Here is a 25,122-nt window from a genome sequence, read left to right as displayed (position 1 = left end):
CTCAGTAAGAACAACAAACTTCGTGTTGCTTTAATTTGTCTTATTCCCATCTCCCTTTCCCTAGCTTTGCATTAACCTTGAAAACAAGCAGCCTCATAACCACAGTAGCTGTAAAGCCATTAGCCTGGCAGCCACTGGAGAAAGCAGAATTAATTTAGAGTTCCTCAAACACCCCACAGAGAACTGCTGCTATTTGACCTGTCTGGTAGCTCCTAAAAGAGCCCCACTCATAGCTTGTCTTCTACTAACCTCCGAGCCCACTCAGTGAGAAAAGCTCTATCCCCAGGAGATTTGTTGGAAACAATCAACAGCAATTATTTAGCATTGGCTGCCGCCTCAGGCAGCTATCCCAGTCAGGGCAAACTGGATGCAGGCCACAAACTTAAAAGGAAACCTGGGGAATAAGATGTTCACAGGGGGCTATAAAGAGCTCTGACACATTCCTGGGGATTGGGAAGGCCATACACATGCATAGGGCTATATGCATGCACAGAAAAGGCCTGAGAAGGCCCTATTATCTCATCTCTGGCCCATCTTGAGAAGGCTAAGGCAGAGTTGTCAACAATGCTGAGTGTTGAAGGTGTGCAGAGTCCTTCCGCAAAGGGTGGAAGACTTACTGGTTTAAGATATCAAAGCTGCTAGTTAACTGAGCAGAGGCTTCAGTGGCTTCATACAACAAAGTATATAAACTAGAGAATTAGTTCTGGAAAGTCACTAAACAAACAGTGACAATGACCAATAAATCCTGGGGCTGTGTGGGAAAATCTCATTTCCTGAACTGCCCCATTATATGACTTTACATATCTACTTTCAACAAAAAAAGGACATGCAAAGAAACAGGAAACTATGGCCCATACACATGAAAAAAGCAGTCAATAGGAACTATTCTGGGAAAAGCCCAGATGTTGGACGAACAAGACAAATAGCTTAAATAAGCCATGTTAAATTCTAAAGAACTAAAAGAAATTATGTCCACAAAACTAAATTATGAGAACAATGTCTCACCAGAGACCACCAGTAAAGATACAGAAATTATAAAAATTAAGCAAATAGCAAATCTGGAGTTACAAAGTACAAAAATTGAAATAAAAAATTCATTAGAAGGGATTAAGAGCAGACATGAATAGGCAGAAATAAGAATTATTGAACTTAAAGATGTCAACTGAGATTGTCCCATCTGAGAAACAGAAAAAGAAGAAAAATGAACAGAACCACAGAGGCTTGTGACACACTATCAGGTATACCAACACATGTATAATAGGAGTCCCAGAAGACAGAAGAAAGGAGCAGAAAGAATATTGAAGAAAATTAACAGCCAGAAGATTTCCAAGAAGCTTTAAGAACTCCAAGAAGAATAAACTCAAAGAGATTCACACCTAGACAAATAATAGTCAAACCACTGAAAAAGATGAAGAAAAGAATATTTAAAGCAGTTACAGAAAATCATTAATTACATACAAGGGCAATTTCAGTAAGATCAACTGCTGACTTCTCACCAAGTATCATGGAGGCCAGAAAGCAGCTGATGACATTCAAAGTACTGAAAGAAAGTTGACCAAGAATTCTACATCTAGCAAAATTATCTGTTGAAAATTAAGACATTCCCGGGGGGGAAAAATGAGAAAATTTATTGCAAATCGCCTTACAGAAAACACACAAAAAAGCTCTACAAGCTGAAAGTACCCCAGACAGTAATTGAAATCCACAAGAAAAAGTAAGAGTACTAGTAAAGATAATTATGTAATTACAAATGACAATTTAACAGGTATTTCTTTTTTCTCTTGATTTAAACAGCAATTGTAGGCTGGGTGCAGTGGCTCACGCCTATAATCCCAGCACTCTGGGAGGTCAAGGTGAAAGGAATGCTTGAGCCCAGGAGTTGAAGACGAGCCTGGCACACAGTGAGACCCCATCTCTAAAAAGTAACAAAAAACTAGCCAAGCATGGTGGTATGGGCTTGTAGTCCCAGACACTTGAGAGGCTGAGGCAGAAGGATCCCTTGAGCCCAGGAGTTTGAGAACGCAGTGAGCTGTGATGGTGCCACTGCACTCTAGCCTGGGCAAGAGAGTGAGACTCTATGTACAGGTTGAGTATTCTTTAGCTTGAGACCAGAAGTGTTTTGGATTTCTGATTTTTTTTTTTTTAATTTGGGAATTTATGCATCACTAGTCTGAAAATCCAAAATGTTCCAGTGAGCAATTCCTTTTGAGTGTCAAGCCACTGCTCAAAAAGTTTTGGCTTCTGGAACATTTTGAACTTTAGATTTTCTCATTAGGGATACGCAATATGGAATTATATTGTTGGGCCTATCACATACAGAAATGTAAGGTTTACCAATAACAGCATAATAGGAAGCGGGTGACAGCAAAGCTGTATTACAGTAAGAAAGTAACACTGGATGGTAACTTGAACCCATAGGAACAAATACAGAGAACTAAAAATGGTAAATAACAGGGTTAATATAACAAGTGATATAAATTACACACTTCTCACAGCTTCTTTGAAAAACAAAATTACATAAATAATAACAATGTATCATTGAGAAAATCTGTCATTAGTACATCTGCCCAGTAAGAAATACTAAAGGGAGTCCTTTATGCTAAAATAGAAGGATACTACATAGGAATTCAAATCCACATTGTTGAAGAAGAGTCAAACTCTAAGAACTCGAAGTGCAGGCTTCCAGGTTACAGGTAGATTTAAGATTTTTCTGATTGGCAACTGGTTGAAAGAGTTATTATCAACAGTAAGCAATATCTGGGTTGTAAGAGGTTGCAGAGACCAAATTTTATCATGCAGACGAAGCCTCCAGGTAGCAGGCTTCAGAGAAGATAGATGGTTAAGTGTTTCTTCTTATCAGACTGAAGGTCCATTAACATCCATGTTGATGTTAACGCTGTAGGGTGTAAAGAGGCGTGTTGGACCCCCACTTCCCATCATGGCCTGAACCAGTCTTTTAGGTTAAATTTAGAGGGCCCTGGCCTAGAGAAGGAAGCCCATTTAGATAGTTGGGGAGGGTCTTCAAATTTTATTTTTGGTTTCCAACATGAAGAAATGAGAGTCTGATAAAAACAGCTATATTGGTAATTATGAGACAGTATAAAATGTGTTTTTGTTTTTAACTCTTCTATCTGATTTAAAAGACAACTAATAAATAATAATCACAGATCTGTGCTGATGGACTTATAATATGGAAGATGTATTCTGTATGACAATGACAGCATAAGGAGGCAAGAGGAAACAGAGCTATATTGGAGTAAGGTTTTGGTATACTATTAACATTAAATTGGTATTAATTCAAAGTAGGTCGTTTTAAATTAAGGTGCTAATTATAATCCTAAAGATAACCAACCTAAGAAAATTACTAAAAAAATATGGTATAATAAAAAAAGGGATTAAAATGGGACATTATAAAATATTTACTCAACACAAAAGGCAGTAATGAAAAATACAGGAACAAAAGATGTGATGTATAGACAACAAAGAACAAAACGCCAGACATAAATTCTATCTTGTTAGTAACTAAACATAAATGGGATAAACAGTCCAAAGGCAGCAACTGGCAGAATAGATTTAAAAACTTGATTTAACTATATGTTGTCAACAAGAGACATGCTTTAGATTCAAAACACAAGTTGGAATTAAAAGGATGAAAAAAACCACACCATATAAACAGTAACGAAAGAGAGCTGGTGTGCCTACAGTAACATCAGATGAAACAGACTTTATCAAAAAGTATTATTAGAGATAATTAGTGATATTTTATGATGATAAAAGGCTCAATCCATCAAGAAAATATGACAATTATATACACACCTAACAACAGAGACTAAGAATATATGAAGTGGAATGTACCAGAATTGGAGGGAGAAATAGAAAATTCAACAATAAAATTTGAAGACTTTAATACCTCACTTGCAATAATGCGCAGAATCAATAAGCAGAAGATCAATGATGAAATAGCAGACTTCAACGACACTATGAAAAGTAGATAAAACAGGTATCTATGGAACACGCCACCCAACAAGAGCAGAATTCTCAAATACATCTGGACGATCTCCAGAATGGTTCATAAAAAAGCCTCAATAATTTTTTTCTTTTTTTTTTTTTAAGATGGAGTCTCGCTCTGTCGCCCAGTCTGGAGCGCAGTGGCGCCATCTCAGCTCACTGGAACCTCCGCCTCCAGGTTCAAGTGCTTCTCCTATCTCAGCCTCCTGAGTAGCTGGGACTACAGGCGTGAGCCACCACACCTGGCTAATTTTTGTATTTTTAGTAGAGAAGGAGTTTCACCATATTGGCCAGGCTGGTCTTGAACTCCTGACCTCAAGTGATCCACACCCGCCTGGGCCTCCCAAAGTGCTGGGATTACAGGTGTGAGCCACTGTGCCTGGCCAGCCTCAATAAATTTAAACGGACTAAAATCACACAAAGTATGTTCTCCAACTATAATGGAATTAAGATAAAAAACAACAAAGAAGAAAATTTGGGAAATTCATAAGTATGTGGAAGTCAAATGTCAACATATTCTTAAATAACCAATGACTCAAAAAAACAATCATAAAGGAAACGTAAAAATATTCATCCAATTTCAAGCATTTATCCAAACACAGACAAGAAAGTGCAGGCTGCTCTGATAGATAAGTAAACTTGAAAGAAAAATAATGCTTATCTTGATGAGTTATCATGAGGTTTTTGAGACGGTGTCTCACCTGGTCACCCAGGCTTGATTGTGGTGGCACAGTGACCATCCTGCCTCAGTTTCCCACACAGCTGGGATTACAGGCAGGCACCATCAAACCCAGCTAATTTTTAAATTTTTTTTGAAACGATAAGGTCTCACTATGCTGCCAGGGCTGGTATCAAACTCCTGGCCTCAAGTAATCCTCCCACCTCAGCCTCCCAAAGTGCTGGGATTACAGGTGTGAGCTACCACCCCTAGCTTAATGGAGAATCTAATGACAAACTTTGTCAGATTTGGAAACACTGAAGGTATAGTGTCATTAATTATCATTGATTCTGATTCCCAGCTAGGAACTAACAAATGACTATTCTGTTTCTGGGCACCCAAAACATCAAATCAAAATTACCAGACCGCAGCATGTGCCCATAAAAACCAACTCAGTGAATTCTTTTTTTTTTGGTAACAAATCATCAGATTGATGCATACAGGAAATATGCAGATACTAGAGTTGAGCTTCAGAAGAGAACTGGAAAAGGTCTCACCCATCTTGGTGAACAGGATGGAAAGACCTGGACTGAGTATGAGGATCATTTAGGTGGATCCGTAACTGGGTGTACAACTGTAATCTGGAAGGTTATTTCTAGTAATATGTTAGTGCTATGGACTGTTTGTGTCCCTTCTGTCCCCCAGATTCATACATTAAATCCCTGACCCCTACTGTGCCTGTACTTGAAGATAGGGCCTATGAAGAGATAATAAAGGTTACATGAAGTCCTAAGGGTATGGTTCTTACCCAATAGGACTAGTGTAGGGCTCTTACCCAGCAGGGATAGTGTCAGGCTCTTATCCAACAGGGCTAGTGTAAGGCTCTTATCCAACAGGGCTAGTGTAGGGCTCTTATCCAACAGGGCTAGTGTAGGGCTCTAATCCAACAGGGCTAGTGTAAGGCTCTTACCCAGTAGGGTTCGTGTAAGGTTCTCATCCAATAGGGTTAATGTTTTTACAAGAGGAAAAGACACCAGAGCTCTCTCTGTCATGTGAGGACACAGCAAGAAGGCAATTATCTACAAACCAGGAAGAAACCCCTCAAGAGGAACTGCACTGGCCAGCACCCTGATCTTGGACTTCTCAACCTGCACAACTATGAAAAAATACATTTCTGTCCTTTAAGTCACCCAGTCTGTGGTCTTTTGTTAGGGCAACCCTACTGACTAATACAGCTAAGGAGCTATGTCCTTCACAATATTTACTTGGATGCTTAGATATAAAATTCATACTTACCAAATTTAATATGACTATTGACTGAGGTTGATAATAATTTGGATGCAGAACTGAGTGCCAAAAAGAGTCTAACAGTTTGCAAAGAGATCAAACCTAACAGGATGAAATTCAATATAGATAAATATATGATTCCACCCCTGCATACTACAATAAACAAAGGTAGCTAACTTTCATTGAGTGCTTTCTATGTGTAAGATACTCTTCAAAGTCTTTAATTGGTATTATCTCAATTACTTCTCATAAGCCAGTGAGTAAATTTTGCTATTATTCCTATTTCTCAGGAGGCTAAGAAACTTGCCCAACATCACATGGCTGGGAGTGGAAGAGCCAGGAAGAGTCCAGGAGGTATGACTCCAGACCAGGCCTCTGGACCACTGCACTCCCACTACCTCTTCAGGCAGGGATGGAGTCACCAGTCAATAGAAGCAGTCCACACAAACAAACCCTGTAAGTTGTAACCGATTCAATGTGAATAGCAGTGCTCTACTCCTCAAAGTAACACACTCTTAGTATCAACACATTTAATATTGATATAAACCTAGAATATTGGCAAACACAGTCCTGCACTTTCCACTAAGCCACATCAAACACCTTTTGGTAATAGATAAGAGATAATAATTTTGCTCATGAATATTTTTATTCTTGCATGAGCATGTGAAGAAGGGCTTTCATAACTCATCTCCACTGGCCTAATTTCCTAGTTCCTTCTTGTACTGGTTGAAATCAACTGCTAGGCAAATTCACTTCACCAGCCTCTTTACCCCTCCACTTTCAGTTATTTTACAATCACAAGCAACTAGATTAAAAGGCAAGTAAAATGCTTTTGTTTAGTTTAGCAACCAAATAGCAGTGATAATAATAACAGAAATTTCATTTCTATTAGGAAAAACACCCCTTCATGGAGTCCGGTGGGTCTGCTCTGCCGTACCCTTTCATCAGCTGTGCTGCTGTGAAGTACGCAGCCATCGCTTGGTCATGCTCGCTCTCCACCGCAAACGAATGTCCGTAGGCTATCCACGCAGGCCCGTAGGTTTTCTCAAGTGTTGTGGCTTTGCTAAAACAAGAGAGTTAATTGAAGTAATATAATATTTATTCTTTTTTTTTTTTTTTTTTTGAGACGAAGTCTCACTTTGTTGCCCAGGCTGGAGTGCAGTGGCGCCATCTCGGCTCACTGCAGCCTCTGCCTCCCAGTATTAAGCAATTCTCCTGCCTCAACCTCCCAAGTAGCTGTGATTACAGGTCGCCACCGTGCCCAGCTAATTTTGTATGTTTAGTAGAGATGGGGTTTCACCATGTTGGTCATGCTGGTCTCGAACTCCTGACCTCAGGTGATCCACCCGCCTCGGCCTCCCAAAATGCTGGATTACAGGCACCAGTCTATTTATTCTTTTTTATTTTTAGAGACAGAGTCTTGCTCTGTCGCTGGAGGCTGGAATGCAGTGGTATGATCATAGCTCACTGCAGCCTCAAAATCCTGGGCTCAAGTGATCCTCCTGCCTCAGCCTCTTGAGTCACTGGGATTACAGGCATAAGCCACTGTGCCCGGCTAATATTTATTCTTAAATTATTAATTTTATATAAGGAGATGGCCTCAAAAACATTAACATTCATTTAGCAAATAAATGAACTGTCAACATATTAAACACTAATGTAACATCTATGTTGAGTCATTTAAACTAAAACTGTTTAACAGTATAGCAAAATTTTAAGAAATTTTAGGAGAGAGTGTCACAGCTTTTTATGTACGGTAGCAAACCCCATTAGCATTCTAAATAGAACTTACAGATTTTACTTAATCCAGAAACTCCACTATGTAACCTAGTAGATACATCCTCTCATCCTAATAACTTGCAAGATAAATTCATTTACATTTTAAAGACAGGTATACTGAGGCTTGACGGATTAAGCGATATCCTGTAGATGGTGGTCAACAGATGTACCCTGGTTACACGGACTGGACTCATATATATCAGCGAATAACTGTATAATTATACAGTGAACACTGTATAATCAACCCACAAGGAATACAGAGAACATACCACAAAATGTGGAAAACATATAGGGTGATACCTTACTTCCTTGTATTTTAAGTTTTCTTTTATCCAAATGTTTCCTGTTTCATGTAGAGCAGGGGTCCCCAACCCCTGGGCCACGGACTAGTTTATCAGTCCCTGGCCTGTTAGGAACCAGGCGGCACAGCAGGAGGTGAGTGGCAGGCAGGTGAGTAAAGCTTCATGTATCAAGAAAGAACTTGCCATTTGAAAAAAGAAAAAAAAAGCTTAATCTGTATTTACAGCCACTCCCCTTCACTTGCATTTCTGCCTGAGCCTCTGTCAGATCAGAGGCAGCATGAGGTTCTTGTAAGTGCGTAAACACTGAGCTCTGCCTCCTGTCAGATCAGAGGCAGCATGAGGCTCCCCTAAGTGCACAAACCCTACCGTTAATCGCACATGTGAGGGATCTAGGTGGCACACTCCTCATGAGAATCTAATGCCTGATGACCTGCCACTGTCTCCCATCTCTCCCAGATGTGACCATCTAGTTGCAGGAAAACAAGCTTAGGGCTCCCACTGATTCTTCATTATAGTGAGTTGTATAATTATTTCATTACATGTTACAATGTAATAATAACAAAAATAAAGTACACGATAAATGTAATGCACTTGAATCATCACGAAACCAGTGCCCCCACCCCTGATGGGGGGGTGGGCTTCCACAAAACGGTCCCTGGTGCCAAAAAGGTAGGGGACCACTGATAAGAGTCCATCACTGAATTGTACACTAGATTAAAGCAGCATAGCTCAAAAGAACTTTTACAATACTAATCATCTTTCTATGTAGAAGTTCTTCTAAAATGCTAACCATACAACCAACCAGGGAACATTCTCGTTTCCTCCTAGTACAGGGTACTTTCGTGGCATCAGTTTTTCTAACAATCCTGGTATATGAACATGACATCCCCCCACCCCCCACCCCTTTTTTTTGAGACAGAGTCTCACTCTGTCAGCCAGGCTGGAGTGCAGTGGTGCAATCTCAGCTCACTACAACCTCCGTCTCCCAGGTTCAAGCAATTACTCCTCCCTCAGCCTCCCAAGTAGCTGGGATTATGGGCGCATGCCACCGCGCCCAACTAATTTTTGTATTTTCAGTAGAGACAGACTTTCACCATGTTAGCCGTGTTGGTCTCGAACTCCTGACCTCAGGTAATCCGCCTGTCTTGGCCTCCCAAAGTGCTGGGATTACAGGTGTGAGCCACCATGCCCAGCTGACATCCCCATTTTTAAAGAAAGAGAGTAGGAGAAATTAACTTTCCCAAGGAATTTCAGTTGGTAAGTCACAGAACTTGGATTAGAATTCAAATTTGACTCCAAAGTTTATGCTCTTTCCCTTAGAGATCAATTGTTTTGTTTGCACAGAAGAAATCACAGAAATTAGAACATTTAGAGTTTAAGCAATTAATTCTTCATATACTTGACATTTTTCTAAACTTGAATAATACTGGTTAAATAGCTTCACTAGGCTGCATGACTTTCCTTAAGTTAAAACCACAGCAAATCATTATATGAACCAGTTCACCCTGCTAAGAATTCTGTTTTATAGTCACATTTAGTGACCCCAATTTTACGTAAAGTTTTGTGTAATTTCACAACTAATAAAAGAAATCCTAAAACTAGAAGGTTAACAGGATCTCTGCAAGTGAAAAAGAGAAACTTTCAAACTACATTATTCTCTATTGTTTCATATTTATTCTCATTTATTAATTTTTAATTACTATTATTACTTTTTTTTTTTTTGAGACGGAGTCTCGCGCTGTGTCACCCAGGCTGGAGTGCAGTGGCGCGATCTTGGCTCACTGCAAGCTCCGCCTCCCAGGTTCACGCCATTCTCCTGCCTCAGCCTCCGAGTAGCTGGGACTACAGGCGCCCGCCACCACGCCCAGCTAGTTTTTTGTATTTTTAGTAGAGACGGGGTTTCACCATGTTAGCCAGGATGGTCTCGATCTCCTGACCTCGTGATCCACCCGCCTCGGCCTCCCAAAGTGCTGGGATTACAGGCTTGAGCCACCGCGCCCGGCCTATTATTACTTTTTTGAGACAGAGTTTTGCTCTTGTTGCCCAGGCTGCAGTGCAATGGTGCGATCTCAGCTCACTGCAACCTCCACTTTCCGTGTTCAAGCGATTTTCCCGTCTCAGCCTCCTGAGTAGCTGGGACGCATATGCCCACTACCACATCTGGCTAATTTTTTGTATTTTTAGTAGAGACAGAGTTTCACCATGTTAGCCAGGCTGGTCTTGAACTCCTGACCTCAGGTGATCTACCTGCGTTGGCCTCCCAAAGTGCTGGCATTACAGGCATGAGCCACCATGCCTGGCCATTTATTCTCATTTATAAATAAAATATATAGGTTCCTTGAAAATAGGGTCTACATCACTGATTTTTTTTTTCTCTCTCTCTCCCCGTGGCATCTTATAAAGAAAAAACCTCTTGAAGAAAACATTTATTCAGCCAGGCATGGTGGCTCATGCCTGTAATCTCAACACTTTGGGAGGCCGAAGCAGAAGGACTGCTTGAGGCCAGGAGTTCAAGACCAGCCTAGGCAACACAGTGAGATTTGTCTCTACTAAAAAAAAAATGTAGCCGGGCGCGGTGGCTCAAGCCTGTAATCCCAGCACTTTGGGAGGCTGAGACGGGCGGATCACGAGGTCAGGAGATCGAGACCATCCTGGCTAACATGGTGAAACCCCGTCTCTACTAAAAAATACAAAAAACTAGCCGGGCGAGGTGGCGGGCGCCTGTAGTCCCAGCTACTCAGGAGGCTGAGGCAGGAGAATGGCGTGAACCCGGGAGGCGGAGCTTGCAGTGAGCTGAGATCCGGCCACTGCACTCCAGCCTGGGTGACAGAGCGAGACTCCGTCTCAAAAAAAAAAAAAAAAAAAAAAAATGTTTAAATCAGCTAGGCATGGTGGTGCCTGTAGTCCCAGCTACTTGGCAGGCTGAGCAAGGGGATCATTTGAGTTCAAGGTGAGCCACTATTGCACCACTGCACTCTAGTCTGGGCAACAGAGTGAGAACCTCTTCACAGAGGGGAGCGGAGGGGAGAAGAAAAAGAAACAGAAAGAAAAGAAAGGAAGAAAAAAAAGAAGAACATTTATTCTTTCACATTGCTTTTAAAGTACTCACTAATTACTACTTGAAAGCTTATGAGCAAGACATCAATTCTGTAGGTTACCTGGAGAGGAAGAAAAGAAATTCATACCTGAGATATCTTCTGGCATGTTCATTTTTATGACCGACCATGAGATAGTAACATCCCACTGCAAACCAAGACACCTAAAAAGTTCAAAATGTACCATAACCAAAGACTGCAATTGGAATATCCAATTGGAATCTGCAACAAATTACGGTAGACAGAGGGTACACTAGATGTTTCTTATCACATATTCTAGTTACGTTAGACATTTCTCTAACACAGTCTACTAAGGTCCAAAAGGAGAAGAGGGCAGACACTCCGTGGCTCTTTCTCAAGGAGACGTCTACAAAAGACAAGGCCCCTGGAGTCCCTGTTTCAAAAACCAGCCTGTGAGTCCTGACCCCCTGCACTGCTCATCTCCTCTGGCGTCCTGACCCCCTGCACTGCTCATCTACCCCAGCGTCCTGACCCCCTGCACTTCTCATCTCCCCCAGCGTCCTGACTCCCCTGCACTGCTCATCTCCCTCAGTGTCCTGACCCCCTGCACTTCTCATCTCCCCCAGCGTCCTGACTCCCCTGCACTGCTCATCTATCCCAGCGTCCTGACTCCCCTGCACTGCTCATCTCCCGCAGCGTCCTGACCCCCTGCACTTCTCATCTATCCCAGTGTCCTGACTCCCTGCACTACTCATCTCCTCCAGCGTCCTGACTCCCTGCACTGCTCATCTCCCCCAGCGTCCTGACCCCCTGCACTGCTCATCTATCCCAGTGTCCTGACTCCCTGCACTACTCATCTCCCCCAGTGTCCTGACTCCCCTGCACTGCTCATCTCCCCCAGCGTCCTGACTCCCTGCACTTCTCATCTCCCCCAGCGTCCTGACCCCCTGCACTGCTCATCTCCCTCAGTGTCCTGACTCCCTGCACTTCTCATCTCCCCCAGCGTCCTGACCCCCTGCACTGCTCATCTCCCCCAGTGTCCTGACTCCCCTGCACTGCTCATCTCCCTCAGTGTCCTGACCCCCTGCACTTCTCATCTCCCCCAGCGTCCTGACTCCCCTGCACTTCTCATCTATCCCAGTGTCCTGACTCCCTGCACTACTCATCTCCTCCAGCGTCCTGACTCCCTGCACTGCTCATCTCCCCCAGCGTCCTGACCCCCTGCACTGCTCATCTCCCCCAGCGTCCTGACTCCCTGCACTGCTCATCTCCCTCAGTGTCCTGACTCCCCTGCACTGCTCATCTCCCCCAGCTTGACCCTGGCTCTTCCTTGCTCTCTGACCGCGTTCTGACTATTTAGCTGGTTTTCTCTTGCACTGGTTTCACACTGGGATAGGGTGCAAATTCTTGTCTTGACTGAGTCTTACACCCTGATTCCCAATTTTGTCTTTAAAAATGCAGTCCCTGATTCCATTTTCCATTCCTAGTTCTCCATTCCAATCCACGACAGTTTGGAATCAGTACACAATTCAATAAGTTGTCTTATACGTGCAATGTGAGAAAGCTACCAAACAATTATCAGCATTTCCTAGGAAAGGGATGCGTGACTGTCATGGTCAGTATTTTATATTGCTAGATGCTAAGTATTTTAAAATAAGCATGTATAATTTCTATAATCAGAAAAGAGGGTTAAAAACCCTTTTTGCTTTGTTATAATTAAAATATACCTTCATGGGTGGAAAAGTTAATGCTGCTTTGTAAGTACGTTAAACACTAGGAGATTCTGCTGCAACACTTTAATAAAACAGCACTTGCTTGAACTTAAGCTATTGTCTAAATACAAGTTAAGCATTTTCTTAAAGTTCAGGTAAAAAAAAAAACGACGACTAAAAGTTGTATTACTTACAGGATTACTAGGATATAAATCCACCAGTTTATGAGAAAGATAGAAAAGTTCTGTTCAGGAAAAAGCAGAAAAAGAACAATTGTTCATATCACATGTGATTTAAGACATGACTTCATTACAACTCTTCACAGTCACAGAATTCTGTTCTTACAGCAAAGTAAGAATTTCATACTTGTCTTTCCTTCTAGATACAAAATTGACTAACTGGAGAGTTAGATGAAGGACACATGGTGCGCAAGGTGGGAACAGACAGCCCCTAAGAAACCACTTCCTGAATACTGCAGAGGATACAGCAAAGCACCTCACCTCTCTCAGAAGCTCATGCCTGTCACACCAAGGGCCTATTATGGACCATCATAACCACCCACAACCAATTTGGTTGAACAAACTTTTATCAGATCAGTGATACTATGTAATCTTGAGAAATGTGTAAATCCTGGCATTTCGAGATGACGCTTCCTACATGCAGACTTGGATTCAGCAGACCAGGGCAGCTGGAGATGCTGCATTTCCAACCAGCTTCCACAGATGCGATGTTGCTGGTCCACAGACCACACTCTGAGCAGCAGGGATTCGGTGAGGGTTTTCCTTCCTGACAGAGCTCACCATTCGGTTTAGAAAAATTTAAGGACAAATGCATCCCCAAACACAGCTAAATGTCAAATGTTAAAAATACGGAAAACACGAGCAAACAATCTGCTCCTCTCCAATTTCTAAGTAGTTATCGACTCTTACCATATCAGATTTCCAATGGAATTTACAAAACAAAAAGGAAAAAAATGGCAGAACTGACGCCCAACAATTTAAAGTTAACAAACCTTGAAACATAAATGATATCTGAGAAAAGGTAGTAGGAAACAGCGATAAAGAACTAATTGTTCTGATGGGAAGACAAAATTGGCCATTTGCTACTTTCCTAAACATTTCCTCCCCAGTTGTTACTCTTATAGTAGGGTTCCATTATGTTACCTGCAATCTCAACTATCCAGAATTTCAGAGACAAAATTTCAAGTTACAGAAAAAAATTGTTTTATGTCTAAGAATTACTTTAATTTATAAAAAATCTTACCATTGGCTTTATTCAGCTCTACAAGCGTCCCTATATGTACAGGTAAACAACTTGCATGGAAAGGATCTTTCTCCATTACTCTGAAAGTTAAAAAGCAACACATTACTACCCCAAAACAGTAGGTGACGGCACTCATGAGGATCAGCTATGTGCAGTCATCACAGCATCACGTATGATGCTGTGGGTTATAATACTGCACTTTCTTCACTCCATTATCTTCAGGTTGATTCAGTTAAGGCCACAATTAAGTGACAAATTAAAGAAAAAATTCTGGTTTGTTTGAAAGGAATAAAAATAAACATTATCACAAACATTTACTTTAAGTCAACAGAATTATAATTTATAAAATAAGTAGGCCGATTATTTAAAAGAATCAAAACCAATAGGAAATACCATTAGGTTGGTGCAAAAATAATTGCAGTTTTACCATTACGTCCAACAGCAAAAACTGCAATTACTTTTGCACCAACCTAATAAATCGGTTACGTGTTTTGTCAATTAAAATTTTTGTAATTTCAAGGATTTAAAATCCAACCAAGATCTACAAAAAACAGTATATGTCATTTAGCTAAAGTTTAAATTATGCACACTGGAAAACTGATGCGTGTGGGAGATGGCTTAGCTACCGAGTGCAGCATATTGAACACCCAGCATCCACAGCGTGAGTCTCTAATTGAGAATGAATTTTACAAAACAATGTGCCAAAATGGTATTTTCAAACTTGCAAATTATCAAGATCAGTAAGAGCAACGTGTATATCCCTCCCAAGTTAATGTCATAAATCTACAAATATGCATAAACTCATGTCTGCAAACTGCTCTTTAAGACAGCACCCTGTTCTGCGCTCTACAAACGGTAAAGGTAACTTAAATTATCATCTAGTTCAGGATGATTCAGAGAGCACGTCCATGAATCACTTAGGTAAGATGGAGTGAACTCCATGTTCCTACAGAAAAACTGATGGATATACTTACACCGAAGTAAGTTTGTAGCACATTTTAAAATCACAGTTATAATAATGTCTCTCAGCTAAAGACACTACCACATCCAGATTCTCTTGCAAGCCATTTACAGACTCAGGGATGACCGTTTCACTAGGCTTATTATACTGAAACACAGAGAAATGTAAACATAAACGCAATGAGCAAAAACAAAATAAAATGCGATTCAATTTGTGTTTGACCCAAGTGGTTAAAACATTTACAAGAACAAATGTGAGCCTCTGAAAACTTGTAACTTTAGGTTTTATAAGTACTCCTCTCAGTAAGTTTTACTCCCTTCTCAATTTTATCACAGAATTCCATAGTGGGATGTATTTCTCAAAGTAAACATTTAGGAAGCATAACAAAAAAGATCTTCATTTTCATGCAACACCATTCCATTTACTTGGTAATTCAATCTTTTAGTATAAGGAGTCTTTCAGAGGAAGACAGGTATTTTTGGAAGTGTTTTTTTTGGAATCTTATGTATTTTAAATGCTCTATTCTTGAAAATGTGCTAAATTTAAAAAGTTTTAATTTCAAAAATTTAATACAAGACTAGATGCCAAATTTAATGGAATACGATATTTACATAAAGCAAATGCTAACTCTTTGGTTTTACTTACTTTTTTCAATTTGTTCTCAAATAGAAAACGCAGCAATTCCTGTTCTTCATTACCCAGCTTGCTAAGAGGTAGTGATTCAAGAAGTTCTTTTTCTTAAAAATGGTAAGAAAAAAAAGAATATCCTCATAATATTTATAGAGGGAAAAAAGCCAACAACTAAAAATATTATTCTATAGTTCTTGGTCTAAGTAAATCTAACTCAAAAGAGAACATAAGAAGATCAAAATGTGCTACAGAAGCTGACACAACAGTTCCAGGCCTGAAGATGGGAATCATCTGGTAGGTGGAGGCCACTCTTCTAGGGCTGAGGCCAGGTCCCCGGTGGCTCTTGTCACCTAAGAACCACCAGTCTCTGCACTCCTGACGCTGCGGGGATCTTGCTCTGCTGAGGACGGGGGAGCCCGTGCACTGCAGGTGCTAAGCAGGACCTCTGGCCGTCAGCCGCTAGATAGCAGCAGCAACCTCTCAGCCTCCCTCCCTGACCCTCAGCTGTGACAAACAATGTCTCCAGACATTGCCAAATGTTCCCGGGGAGTTGAGGGGTGGCAAAATCACCCTGGTTGGCTGAGAACCCCTGCACTAGGCTAAAATACGCTAGAATCCCATTAATTCAACAACTCTATTTTCTGTTTCCCTTCTTTACCCACCTCACATTACTGCCAACATACTTGGGACTGTGATTCTCAGTGCCTGTGGTACATTAGGATCACCTGGGAGCTTTAAACCATCTGATAGGATCTCACCCCGAGACTCCCACTCAACTGCTCTGGAGTTGGGAACTGGACATGGACGTTTCTCAATTTTCCCAAGGATTTAAAGAGCAACACGGTTGAGAATCACTGAATGAGATACTGAAATCCTGGTTTATACTATCTCAATCACTTCTCAAAAAGATGGTCTCTTCCTATTACAATCCCTGGGCCGGGCGCGGTGGCTCAAGCCTGTAATCCCAGCACTTTGGGAGGCCGAGACGGGCGGATCACGAGGTCAGGAGATCGAGACCATCCTGGCTAACACGGTGAAACCCCGTCTCTACTAAAAATACAAAAACTTAGCCGGGCGTGGCGGCGGGCGCCTGTAGTCCCAGCTACTCGGGAGGCTGAGGCAGGAGAATGGCGTGAACCCGGGAGGCGGAGCTTGCAGTGAGCTGAGATCCGGCCACTGCACTCCAGCCTGGGTGACAGAGCGAGACTCCGTCTCAAAAAAAAAAAAAAAAAAAAAAAAAAAAAAAAAAAAAAAAAAAACAATCCCTGGATTCGGACAGCACAAGGCACCGTACAATACTGCATTCTGCAATGTGCTTTACATTTGAAGACTAAGAAAGTCAGTAGGTCTATTTAAACCCATACGTGGCCTGCTGTTGACTTAGAAGATTTCAGAGGCAAAAAATCCAAACAATATTAATTTTGCTAAACATAAAACACCTGAGTTTCCAAACCTTCTTGTGCTGTCAACATGTGGTGTGATGTTAGAAGATCAAATGCTTCAAAACAGTAGACATCAAGCTTCAAAGCTTCTTTGTAGCTGTAGGTAGCCAGAGTTCGGTTATCTAGAGCATCATAGATTTTCCCACGTAGAAGACAAATAGAACTCTTTATCTGTTGGAAAAATAATGAGTCGCATATTAAGTCAGTATTTTTAAACTTAACTTTTTTTTTTTTCCTTAGAGGCAGAGTCTCACTCTGTCTCCCAAGCTGGAGTTCAGGGGTGCGATCATAGCTCACTGCAGCCTTGAACTCCTCTGATCTCAAGTGACCCTCCTACCTCAGCCTCCTGAGTAGCTAGGATTACAGGTGAACACCACCACGAACAGCTAATTCCTAAAATTTTTTGTACAATCTTGCTGTGTTGCCTAGGCTGCTCTCAAACTCCTGGCCTCAAGTGATCCTCCCACTTTGGCCTCCCGAAGCGCTGAGATTACAGGCATGAGCCACCATGCCTGGCCCTTAAACTTAACTTTTGATAGAGAATTGTGTCTTAGAATACTGAGAAGTTTTTATTGCATTTAAAGGGATTTAATCACAACTCTCAAGGCATGAATAAAAACACACACACATACAGACACACACAAAAAAACAGCAAAGTTTCTTCAATTCACCTTCCCTGGGCTCTAACCGCTCTGTTCCAACACATCTTTATAACAAAAGTCCATGTCACAGCTACTAGGTTCATTACCTGTTTTGTCCAAAACAGTGCAATGATTTAGAGATGGCAAACAGAGTGTGTATGCATGTGTATAAAACTCCAAGATTGACAGTGTGATAGGTAGACACCCCTCAAAAGGATCTTCATGAGCAGAAACTGGCAGCAATGCAGCACAGTGGTCAGAGCAGTCAGCATAATGGCCTGCTGGGGCAGGACAGACCCGAGTTCAAGCCCCAGCTCTGCCACTTGTAACCTTGGACAAGTGATTGAACCTCTCTTGGCCTCCATTTCCTTTCCTCATCTGTAAAAGGGTAAAAACACTAACTTATAGAACTCTGAGGTCTAGAGATGCTACCCTCTCTGTGGTGCTAGCACATGGTAAGGTGTTCAATGGCCATCTCACGACTACCATAAACAAGAAGATATGGAAATCTGATGCACATTCTAGACTCTGGACCTCAAACTGAATTGAAAGATGATCCAGCAACAGGCAGCTAAAATCATTAAGGATATGAAGAAGATTCGTAAAGTAAAATTTTAGAAAAAATAATGAATTATGAGAGTCTTCAAGATAAGCAATATCCTAGGACTCGCTTTTGAAAAAAATATAATTTCACAAAATCGATAACAATCATTACAAATAAATCACACATTTCGTGGCAGGTAAGTTAATGGATAAGAGGTCCTAAAATAATGACTGTACCAGACACTCTCATAAATGCATTTCTTAGCAGAAGAATGTGCTTCCCAACACATAAATTAATGAGTGGCCAGAAAAAAAACAGACAAAAAAAAAAACCTAGAATGCGTAATATTCTTTTATGCTTAAAAATAACTATCTAAGATGAAAAGTAGATGAATAAAGTTCTACCAAAAATATAAAGAATAAATGGGCCAGGTGCGGTGGCTCATGCCTGTAATCCCAACACTTTGGGAAACTAAGGCAGGAGGATCACCTGAGCCCAGGAGTTTGAGACCAGCCTGGGCAACACAGTGAGACCCTGTCTCTACAAAACATTTTTTAAAAAATTAGCTGACTGTGGTTGCATGTGCTTGTAGTCCCAGCTACTCGGAAGGCTGATGTGGGAGAATCACTTGAGCTTGGGAGGTTGAGGCTGCAGTGAGCTGTGACTGTGCCACCGCACTCCAGCCTGGGCAACAGAGTAAAGACCCCGTCTTAATTAAGGAAAAAAAAAAGATGTGGGAAAAAAGATAAATTGGTAGGTAGGTCAGATAAGGCTTACAGGGATTCTTTCTGAATAATAAAAATATTCTAAAATTGACCATCGTGAGGTTTGCAAAGCTCTGTGAATATACTAAAAGGAATCAAACCATACAGTTTAAATGGGTGAACTGCATGGCATATGAATTAAACCTCAATAAGTTTTTATTTTTTTAAAAAAAATCCAGATTAGTGATCTATAAATGTCACTTAATAAGTTATTATACAATTTCTGCCAGCAAGGAATGTGCAATTTCATGGAGATATGAAGTATACAAACTGAAATACACAAAATTACATAGCAATGTACTTTGAAGCAAACAGGAACACAAAACCATTTCCTGGAAAGAAACAATGTAAGCTAATCGAAGTTTCTTGGTGTAGGTCCAAAACACTGTTGAAACACAGAAAGAAGGAGAAAAATTATTCCACTTTTAGGGAGTAGCTTAAGACATCGGAGAAGGAAGATTTCAAGCCAGCCTATTTTGGATGCAGGCATCTGCAGGTACAATTACAGCTTCCAACTGAGGGCTCAGAAATGTCTCAGAATCTTTTTTGGTTTTGGTGGGCAAATCAAATAAATTGGCAACCACAATTGTTTTAATATAGTAACACTCCGGTAAAAGAAGATAATGTATTTCTACCACATAATGGGGGCAATTCTCCCTGCTGTTACTGAGGTGTGCTAACAGTACTACTTACTGAAGACTGTGACATTTCCCAGTCACTGGAGGGATCTTTGAAGCCACTTTCATCCTTCAAGTATTTTTCAAATAATCTTTTGTTGATTGGCTCTTCCATATCAAGAATATCAAGGGCCTGCTGGTGCTCTTTTGCAGCATACTATGGGGAAAACAGAAATGCCACTCATCACCCACAATTTCTAACACTAAACATATGATCCAGATTTTTAAAGGATAATATATATTATATCCATTACTTAAATATAAAATGTCTAAAGTAGAATTTTCTTCATGCATGTCAGCTTTTAGTAAATGAAGAATCAGTATTTTACAGCAAACAATACTAAGGAAAAGAACACTTCCTTGTGAAATACTTTACTAACCTGCTAAGCTACATCACTAAAATTCTCACACATATATAAGGGATGCATAACACTCATTTTATTCAACCAAATAAAAATGAAATTGTGAGCATACTTACATGGCACCTAGCTGCAAGGTAACGACATGCTTCATACAACTAGGAAAGAAATTAATTTGTTTAAATAGTGGTCAAAATAATACGTATTTTCACTTTCAAAGCAAGCCATAAGCATAAAATAGAGCTAATTTCATAATTTCTTGTTTTACTCTTGCACTTAAAAACATAAAATTCCAGTCTTGTTAAACCATATTTATTATGAACCTACTGTTTACTAGGCACCAAGGATTCAAAAAGGCCCTGCCCCAGGAGGTTACGGTAGGGAATACATGAACTAAGCACAACAGGTAAGCATGACGAAAGGGGGTCACAGAAAGCACCAGCCAGGTGGAGAAGGAAACATCTGCAGGAGAGCAAGTGAGGCAGCGAGTAAGTGGTCAGAGGAGTGGAGCGCTCGGCAGCACTTCAAGCACTGAGTGTGAATAACTGCTGGGTGTCCAAGGAGCTCACAGCAGTCCCACGTGACTGGAGCACGTGCTCCAGGTATTGATGGTGGTGGATTAGACGCAGACTGGAGAGAAATCATGGAGGGCCTCACAGACCTACTGATGCATCTGACTTTATCCTGTAGGTAATGGGAAGTCACTGAATGACCCTGTGGGAATATAATCACATCTGTGTTTTAGGAAGACTACTCACCCCTGTAACAGTTCACAAGATGAACTGGACACAGGGAAGGTGAGCAGAGAAAAACTGTTACTGTGGAAAAGAGACAAGAAGAGAGGCTGTAACAGAACAGACAAAGAATCAAAGGCCTGACACATATGAGTGGGGAGGAAAAGGAATATCCATGATTTCACAGCTGTTTAGAAAACAGTCTTCAGAATTTAGACTAGACGGGAGATGGGGAAAAAGAAGGTGACAAATGAGGTGTAAGACATTTTCCCTTCACATTCGGTAAAAAAAATTGGGCCTACTGTGATGACTCACATCTATAATCCCAGCACTTTGGGAGACCAAGGCAGGAGGACTGCTTGAGACCAGGAGTTCAAGACTAGCCTGGGCAACATAGTGAGGCCCCGTCTGTACCAAAAAAATTTTAAAATTAGCTGGGTGTGGTGGCATGCACCTGTAGTCCCAGCTACTAGGGAGGCTGAGGCAGAAGGATCACTCGAACCCAGGAGTCTGAGGCTACAGTGAGCCACGATCATCCCACTGCACTCCTGGGTGACACAGAGACCTCAAAAAAACAAAAACAAAAACAAAGAAAAATTGCATAAATTTAAATAACTTCAACATAATGGAATATACACCTAAAACACTAATGACTTTTTTTTTTTTGAGACGGATTGTCCAGGCTGGAGTGCAATGTGTGACCTCAGCTCACTGCAACCTCCACCTCCAAGGTTCAAGTAATTCTCTGCCTCAGCCTCCCGAGTAGCTGGGATTACAGGTGACTGCCACCACGTCCAGCTAATTTTTGTATTTTTAGCGGAGACGGGGTTTCACCATCTTGGTTTTGAACTCCTGACCTCGCGATCCACCCGCCTTGGCTTTCCAAAGTGCTGGGATTACAGGTGTGAGCCACCGTGCTCGACCACTAATGACATTTTTTTCAAGCTCTGAAGAGCTTTACAGTTCATACCATTACTTACTTTGTCCAGTTTCCGTGACCGGAGTGCAAGGGCGGCTCTGTGATATTGTGCTGGGATTACAGGTGTGAGCCACCGCACTCGACCACTAATGACATTTTTTTAAAGCTCTGAAGAGCTTTGAAGTTCATACCGTTACTTACTTTGTCCAGTTTCCGTGACCGGAGTGCGTGGGCGGCTCTGTGATACTGTGCTGTCAGGTAAAGACACTGAGCCAGCCAATAGATGTCCTGGGGTTCCTCTGGAGGGAAAAATGCACGTAAGTGGTCAGAGGTACAAGGTGAAATAGAAAAAAATTTAAGATTAATCAGAAAAACAATTAGCATTGTCACTTACCATGAGAGAGTGAAGCTACTTTATCTGCCCAAAATAGAGCACTTTGATACTGTTGCTGCATATCAAAAAAAAAAAAAAAAAAGTGGTAACTGCCCCGTTATTTCAACAGTCTTAAACTGGTATCTAATATCATTATAATTCTATGTAATAAATCTACATCTCAAAACAACAATTTGTTACATCTCTATCTTATATCTCACATCGGGTGAATTTTAGTTCAATGTCACAATACAAATATTACTGTAATATCTGTGTATATACAACTCATGAAGACAATTTTTTAAAACTCATACACTGTAAAAATGCATCGCGAAACATACAAGTGAAATGCAAGTGAAACAGCAAAAACTAGTCTAACAATTCTTGTGCTATTTATATAACACTTTCAACGATCTGTTAATGGATCCCAAAGTGAATTTTAGTAGATAGAACACTATACTCAAATACCTTATATAAAACAGTTGCAGTTTTAATAACACTCAAATTTAAAAACACACACACATAAATTAACTAAGCTTCACTGAGCATGGGGAAGAACTCGCCTCCTCCAAGTCTAACAAAAATTAAGGAGCCGACAATGAGAACCAGCCACCCAGTGACCTACGGCTAGCTTTAGTCCCTGTTCTGCTCCTCGGTCCTCAGTCTTCTACAGTCTCTGCCTCAGTTCCCCTGGAGGCAAGCCAGGACCACTGCTGCCAGCCCGAGGCAGGAGGAATGGCAACGGGATGGTTACAAATATGCTCAATACCGGAGTCTCCGTCTGGAAACCGGGCCTGTCATGTTCCTCACTACGATCACAAAACACTGAATTCAGCTGACTTATGGTAAACAAAAACACCGCCCTCCAAATGGACTGCGAACATGTGGCCACGTCATTTAGCACCCAATTCCGAAAATTCTGCATTACCATGGCTTTTCTTTCCCTTCCTTTCCAATTTCCTGAAAGAGCAAGCATTTCAACAAAAAATAAACAACATTATAGATAAAACTGATGCTGCTGATTCTCGAAGACACTTCTTTCCTTAAACACTGTTATTCACTCAAAGGTAGTGCAGGGAACACAGACATAGTTAACGAGAATTTTTAAAGTACTGATTTCAGACAACAGGCTTCTGCACATCTTTATTCACTTAAACTCAGTCCAATAAAAATTACAACTAAACCTCTCAAAAACGTTTTATTCGCTAGCCCTGCAACTTTCCTTCAAAAATTGTCCTTCAACTTGCACTGAGTAGTCGGTGTTTCTTGGGCACCTCCTCCGCGCCAGACGCAGAACGAGGCTCAGACCCGAGTGAGGCGCCCCCTGCGCTCCGGGGCCTCCACTCCCCGGGCTGCGAAGCGGCAGGGGCCGCTCCCTTCGGGGTAAGGCGGAGACAGCGCTGCTGGTCCCACATGAAGGCCCAGGGCCGGGCCAGTCCTTCCCCAGCAAGAGCCCTGACGGCAGTCACCCCAGCCCCACGCCACGCGGAAATGGACCCGGCGCGGCCTGCCCGGGCCCCGCACTCCCAGCCCGGGCCGCCCACCTGGTCGAGGTACTGCCGGACGCGCTTCCGCAGCCGCTCTAGGTTCATGGCCGCGCGGGCCCGGCCTCACGCCGCACCCCGCCGCCCGGCGCGCGCCTCCTGCCCGCTCCGCGCCACGCCCCGTGCCTGTGCCCGCGCCCGCCGCCGCCGCCGCCACAGAACTCGAAGGCCGCAGACCCGCACCTCCGCCCAGTCCCGGTGGGCCGCCCAGGCTCTTCCGCTCCAGACAGGCCCCGCCCCGGAAGTCCCCAGCAAACGAGTCCCATCTGGCGCGGGAAACCGGCCCTGAGTTGCTGGTTCCGATTCCTCTCCTGGCACGTGGGCTTCTGGCCGCCGTGGGGCGAGAGCGCGGCCTCCCCGGAATCACTGCGGCGCGTCTGGGCATTGGCGAGAGACTCAGGAGGGCTCGGGGCCGGACCACCCACCCGGGCAAAAAGCAGGTGGCTGAGCAATGGAAAGTGGGGCTTTAGCTGAGCCTTCCTTCCCCAGAATGTAGTCAACATTTTAAAAACAAGAGCAACGCACTCTCATTACCAAAAAAATAAAATAAAATAAAAATGTGTGCACAAACAGCAAAGGAAGTCAAAAGACAACCTAGGAAAAATTGGAAACCTATTACAAAATGCGAATTTCCTTATAACGTAGAGCCAGTATTCCCTTTACATATATGTAATAAGTAAGTGGGAAGAGATCAATGGTTCAGGAGAAGGACAAAAAACAGTTCACAGGGAAAGAAATGCAAATAGATTTTAACATACGAAAGAAAGCAACTTAGGTTGTTTATCAAGAATTTACATTAAAACAACATAAGCTATTGACTGACTATAGATTTTTCTTTGTCTCACAGACTCCAGAAACGTGACAATAATGGGTGACTCAGCAGTAGGAACAAAATGCCTTAAACAATTGCCCCTGTGGCATGGGGAGCAGTGACTGAAGTGAGTCTCACACTCACGTCCTGATAAATTTTGCATCTTTCAAATAGTTCAGACTGCTCTGAGCTATTTTTCTTTCCTCAAAACCTTCCATCATTGTGTCCTCTACCACACTTACTAACTGGTTAAACTGATAGGGCTCACAAATATTATGTATTACCTCACATGACAAAATGGACTTTGTAAGAGGTGATTAAGTTAAGATGGGTTGTGTGGCTGGGTGTAATGTAATCACAAGAGTTCTTACACGTGAAAGTGGGCAGCAGGGGTGAGAGTCAGAGAGACTGGAAGATGCTGCTGCTGGCTTTAAAGATAGGAAGGAAGGAGGAGAAGGAGGGAAGGGAAGGGAGGGGAGGGGAGGGGGAAGGTAGGTAGATGAGCCGGGAGTGCAGGTGGCCTCCAGAAGCTGAGAAAGGCCAGGGACTGGATTCTCACCTAGATGCTCCGGGAGTACAGCACTGCTGATGCCTTGATATCCTGCAGAGACCATTTCAGGTAGTGATCAGAGGTTAGCAAACAAAATTAGAGCTCTGC

General features: G+C 42.1%; 1 protein-coding gene across 4 annotated transcripts in view; it reads right to left on the bottom strand.

The window, feature by feature from the left end:
* CDC16 (cell division cycle 16) overlaps window positions 1-23,904 on the bottom strand; it is a 39,763-nt gene extending 15,859 nt beyond the window's left edge. For 3 of the 4 annotated variants that reach the window (XM_025364368.1, XM_025364369.1, XM_025364370.1), the window contains exons 1-12: window positions 23,654-23,904; window positions 22,131-22,185; window positions 21,938-22,035; window positions 20,203-20,241; window positions 19,741-19,881; window positions 17,110-17,269; window positions 15,672-15,763; window positions 15,040-15,173; window positions 14,066-14,145; window positions 12,997-13,046; window positions 11,220-11,293; window positions 6,891-7,016 (exon numbers count right to left, since the gene is read on the bottom strand). In XM_025364368.1, the coding sequence (XP_025220153.1) occupies window positions 6,891-7,016; window positions 11,220-11,293; window positions 12,997-13,046; window positions 14,066-14,145; window positions 15,040-15,173; window positions 15,672-15,763; window positions 17,110-17,269; window positions 19,741-19,881; window positions 20,203-20,241; window positions 21,938-22,035; window positions 22,131-22,185; window positions 23,654-23,701 (1,097 nt within the window). In that variant the 5' untranslated portion in view covers window positions 23,702-23,904. Of the gene's footprint in view, window positions 1-6,890; window positions 7,017-11,219; window positions 11,294-12,996; window positions 13,047-14,065; window positions 14,146-15,039; window positions 15,174-15,671; window positions 15,764-17,109; window positions 17,270-19,740; window positions 19,882-20,202; window positions 20,242-21,797; window positions 21,819-21,937; window positions 22,036-22,130; window positions 22,186-23,653 lie in introns of those variants that run through there. The other variant, XM_025364371.1, reaches the window with a different exon arrangement.
* Window positions 23,905-25,122: the final 1,218 nt, after the last annotated feature.

This window comes from Theropithecus gelada, chromosome 17, assembly GCF_003255815.1.
Source record: "Theropithecus gelada isolate Dixy chromosome 17, Tgel_1.0, whole genome shotgun sequence".
Lineage (NCBI taxonomy): Eukaryota > Metazoa > Chordata > Mammalia > Primates > Cercopithecidae > Theropithecus > Theropithecus gelada.
This window is presented reverse-complemented; position numbering and strand designations above follow the sequence as displayed.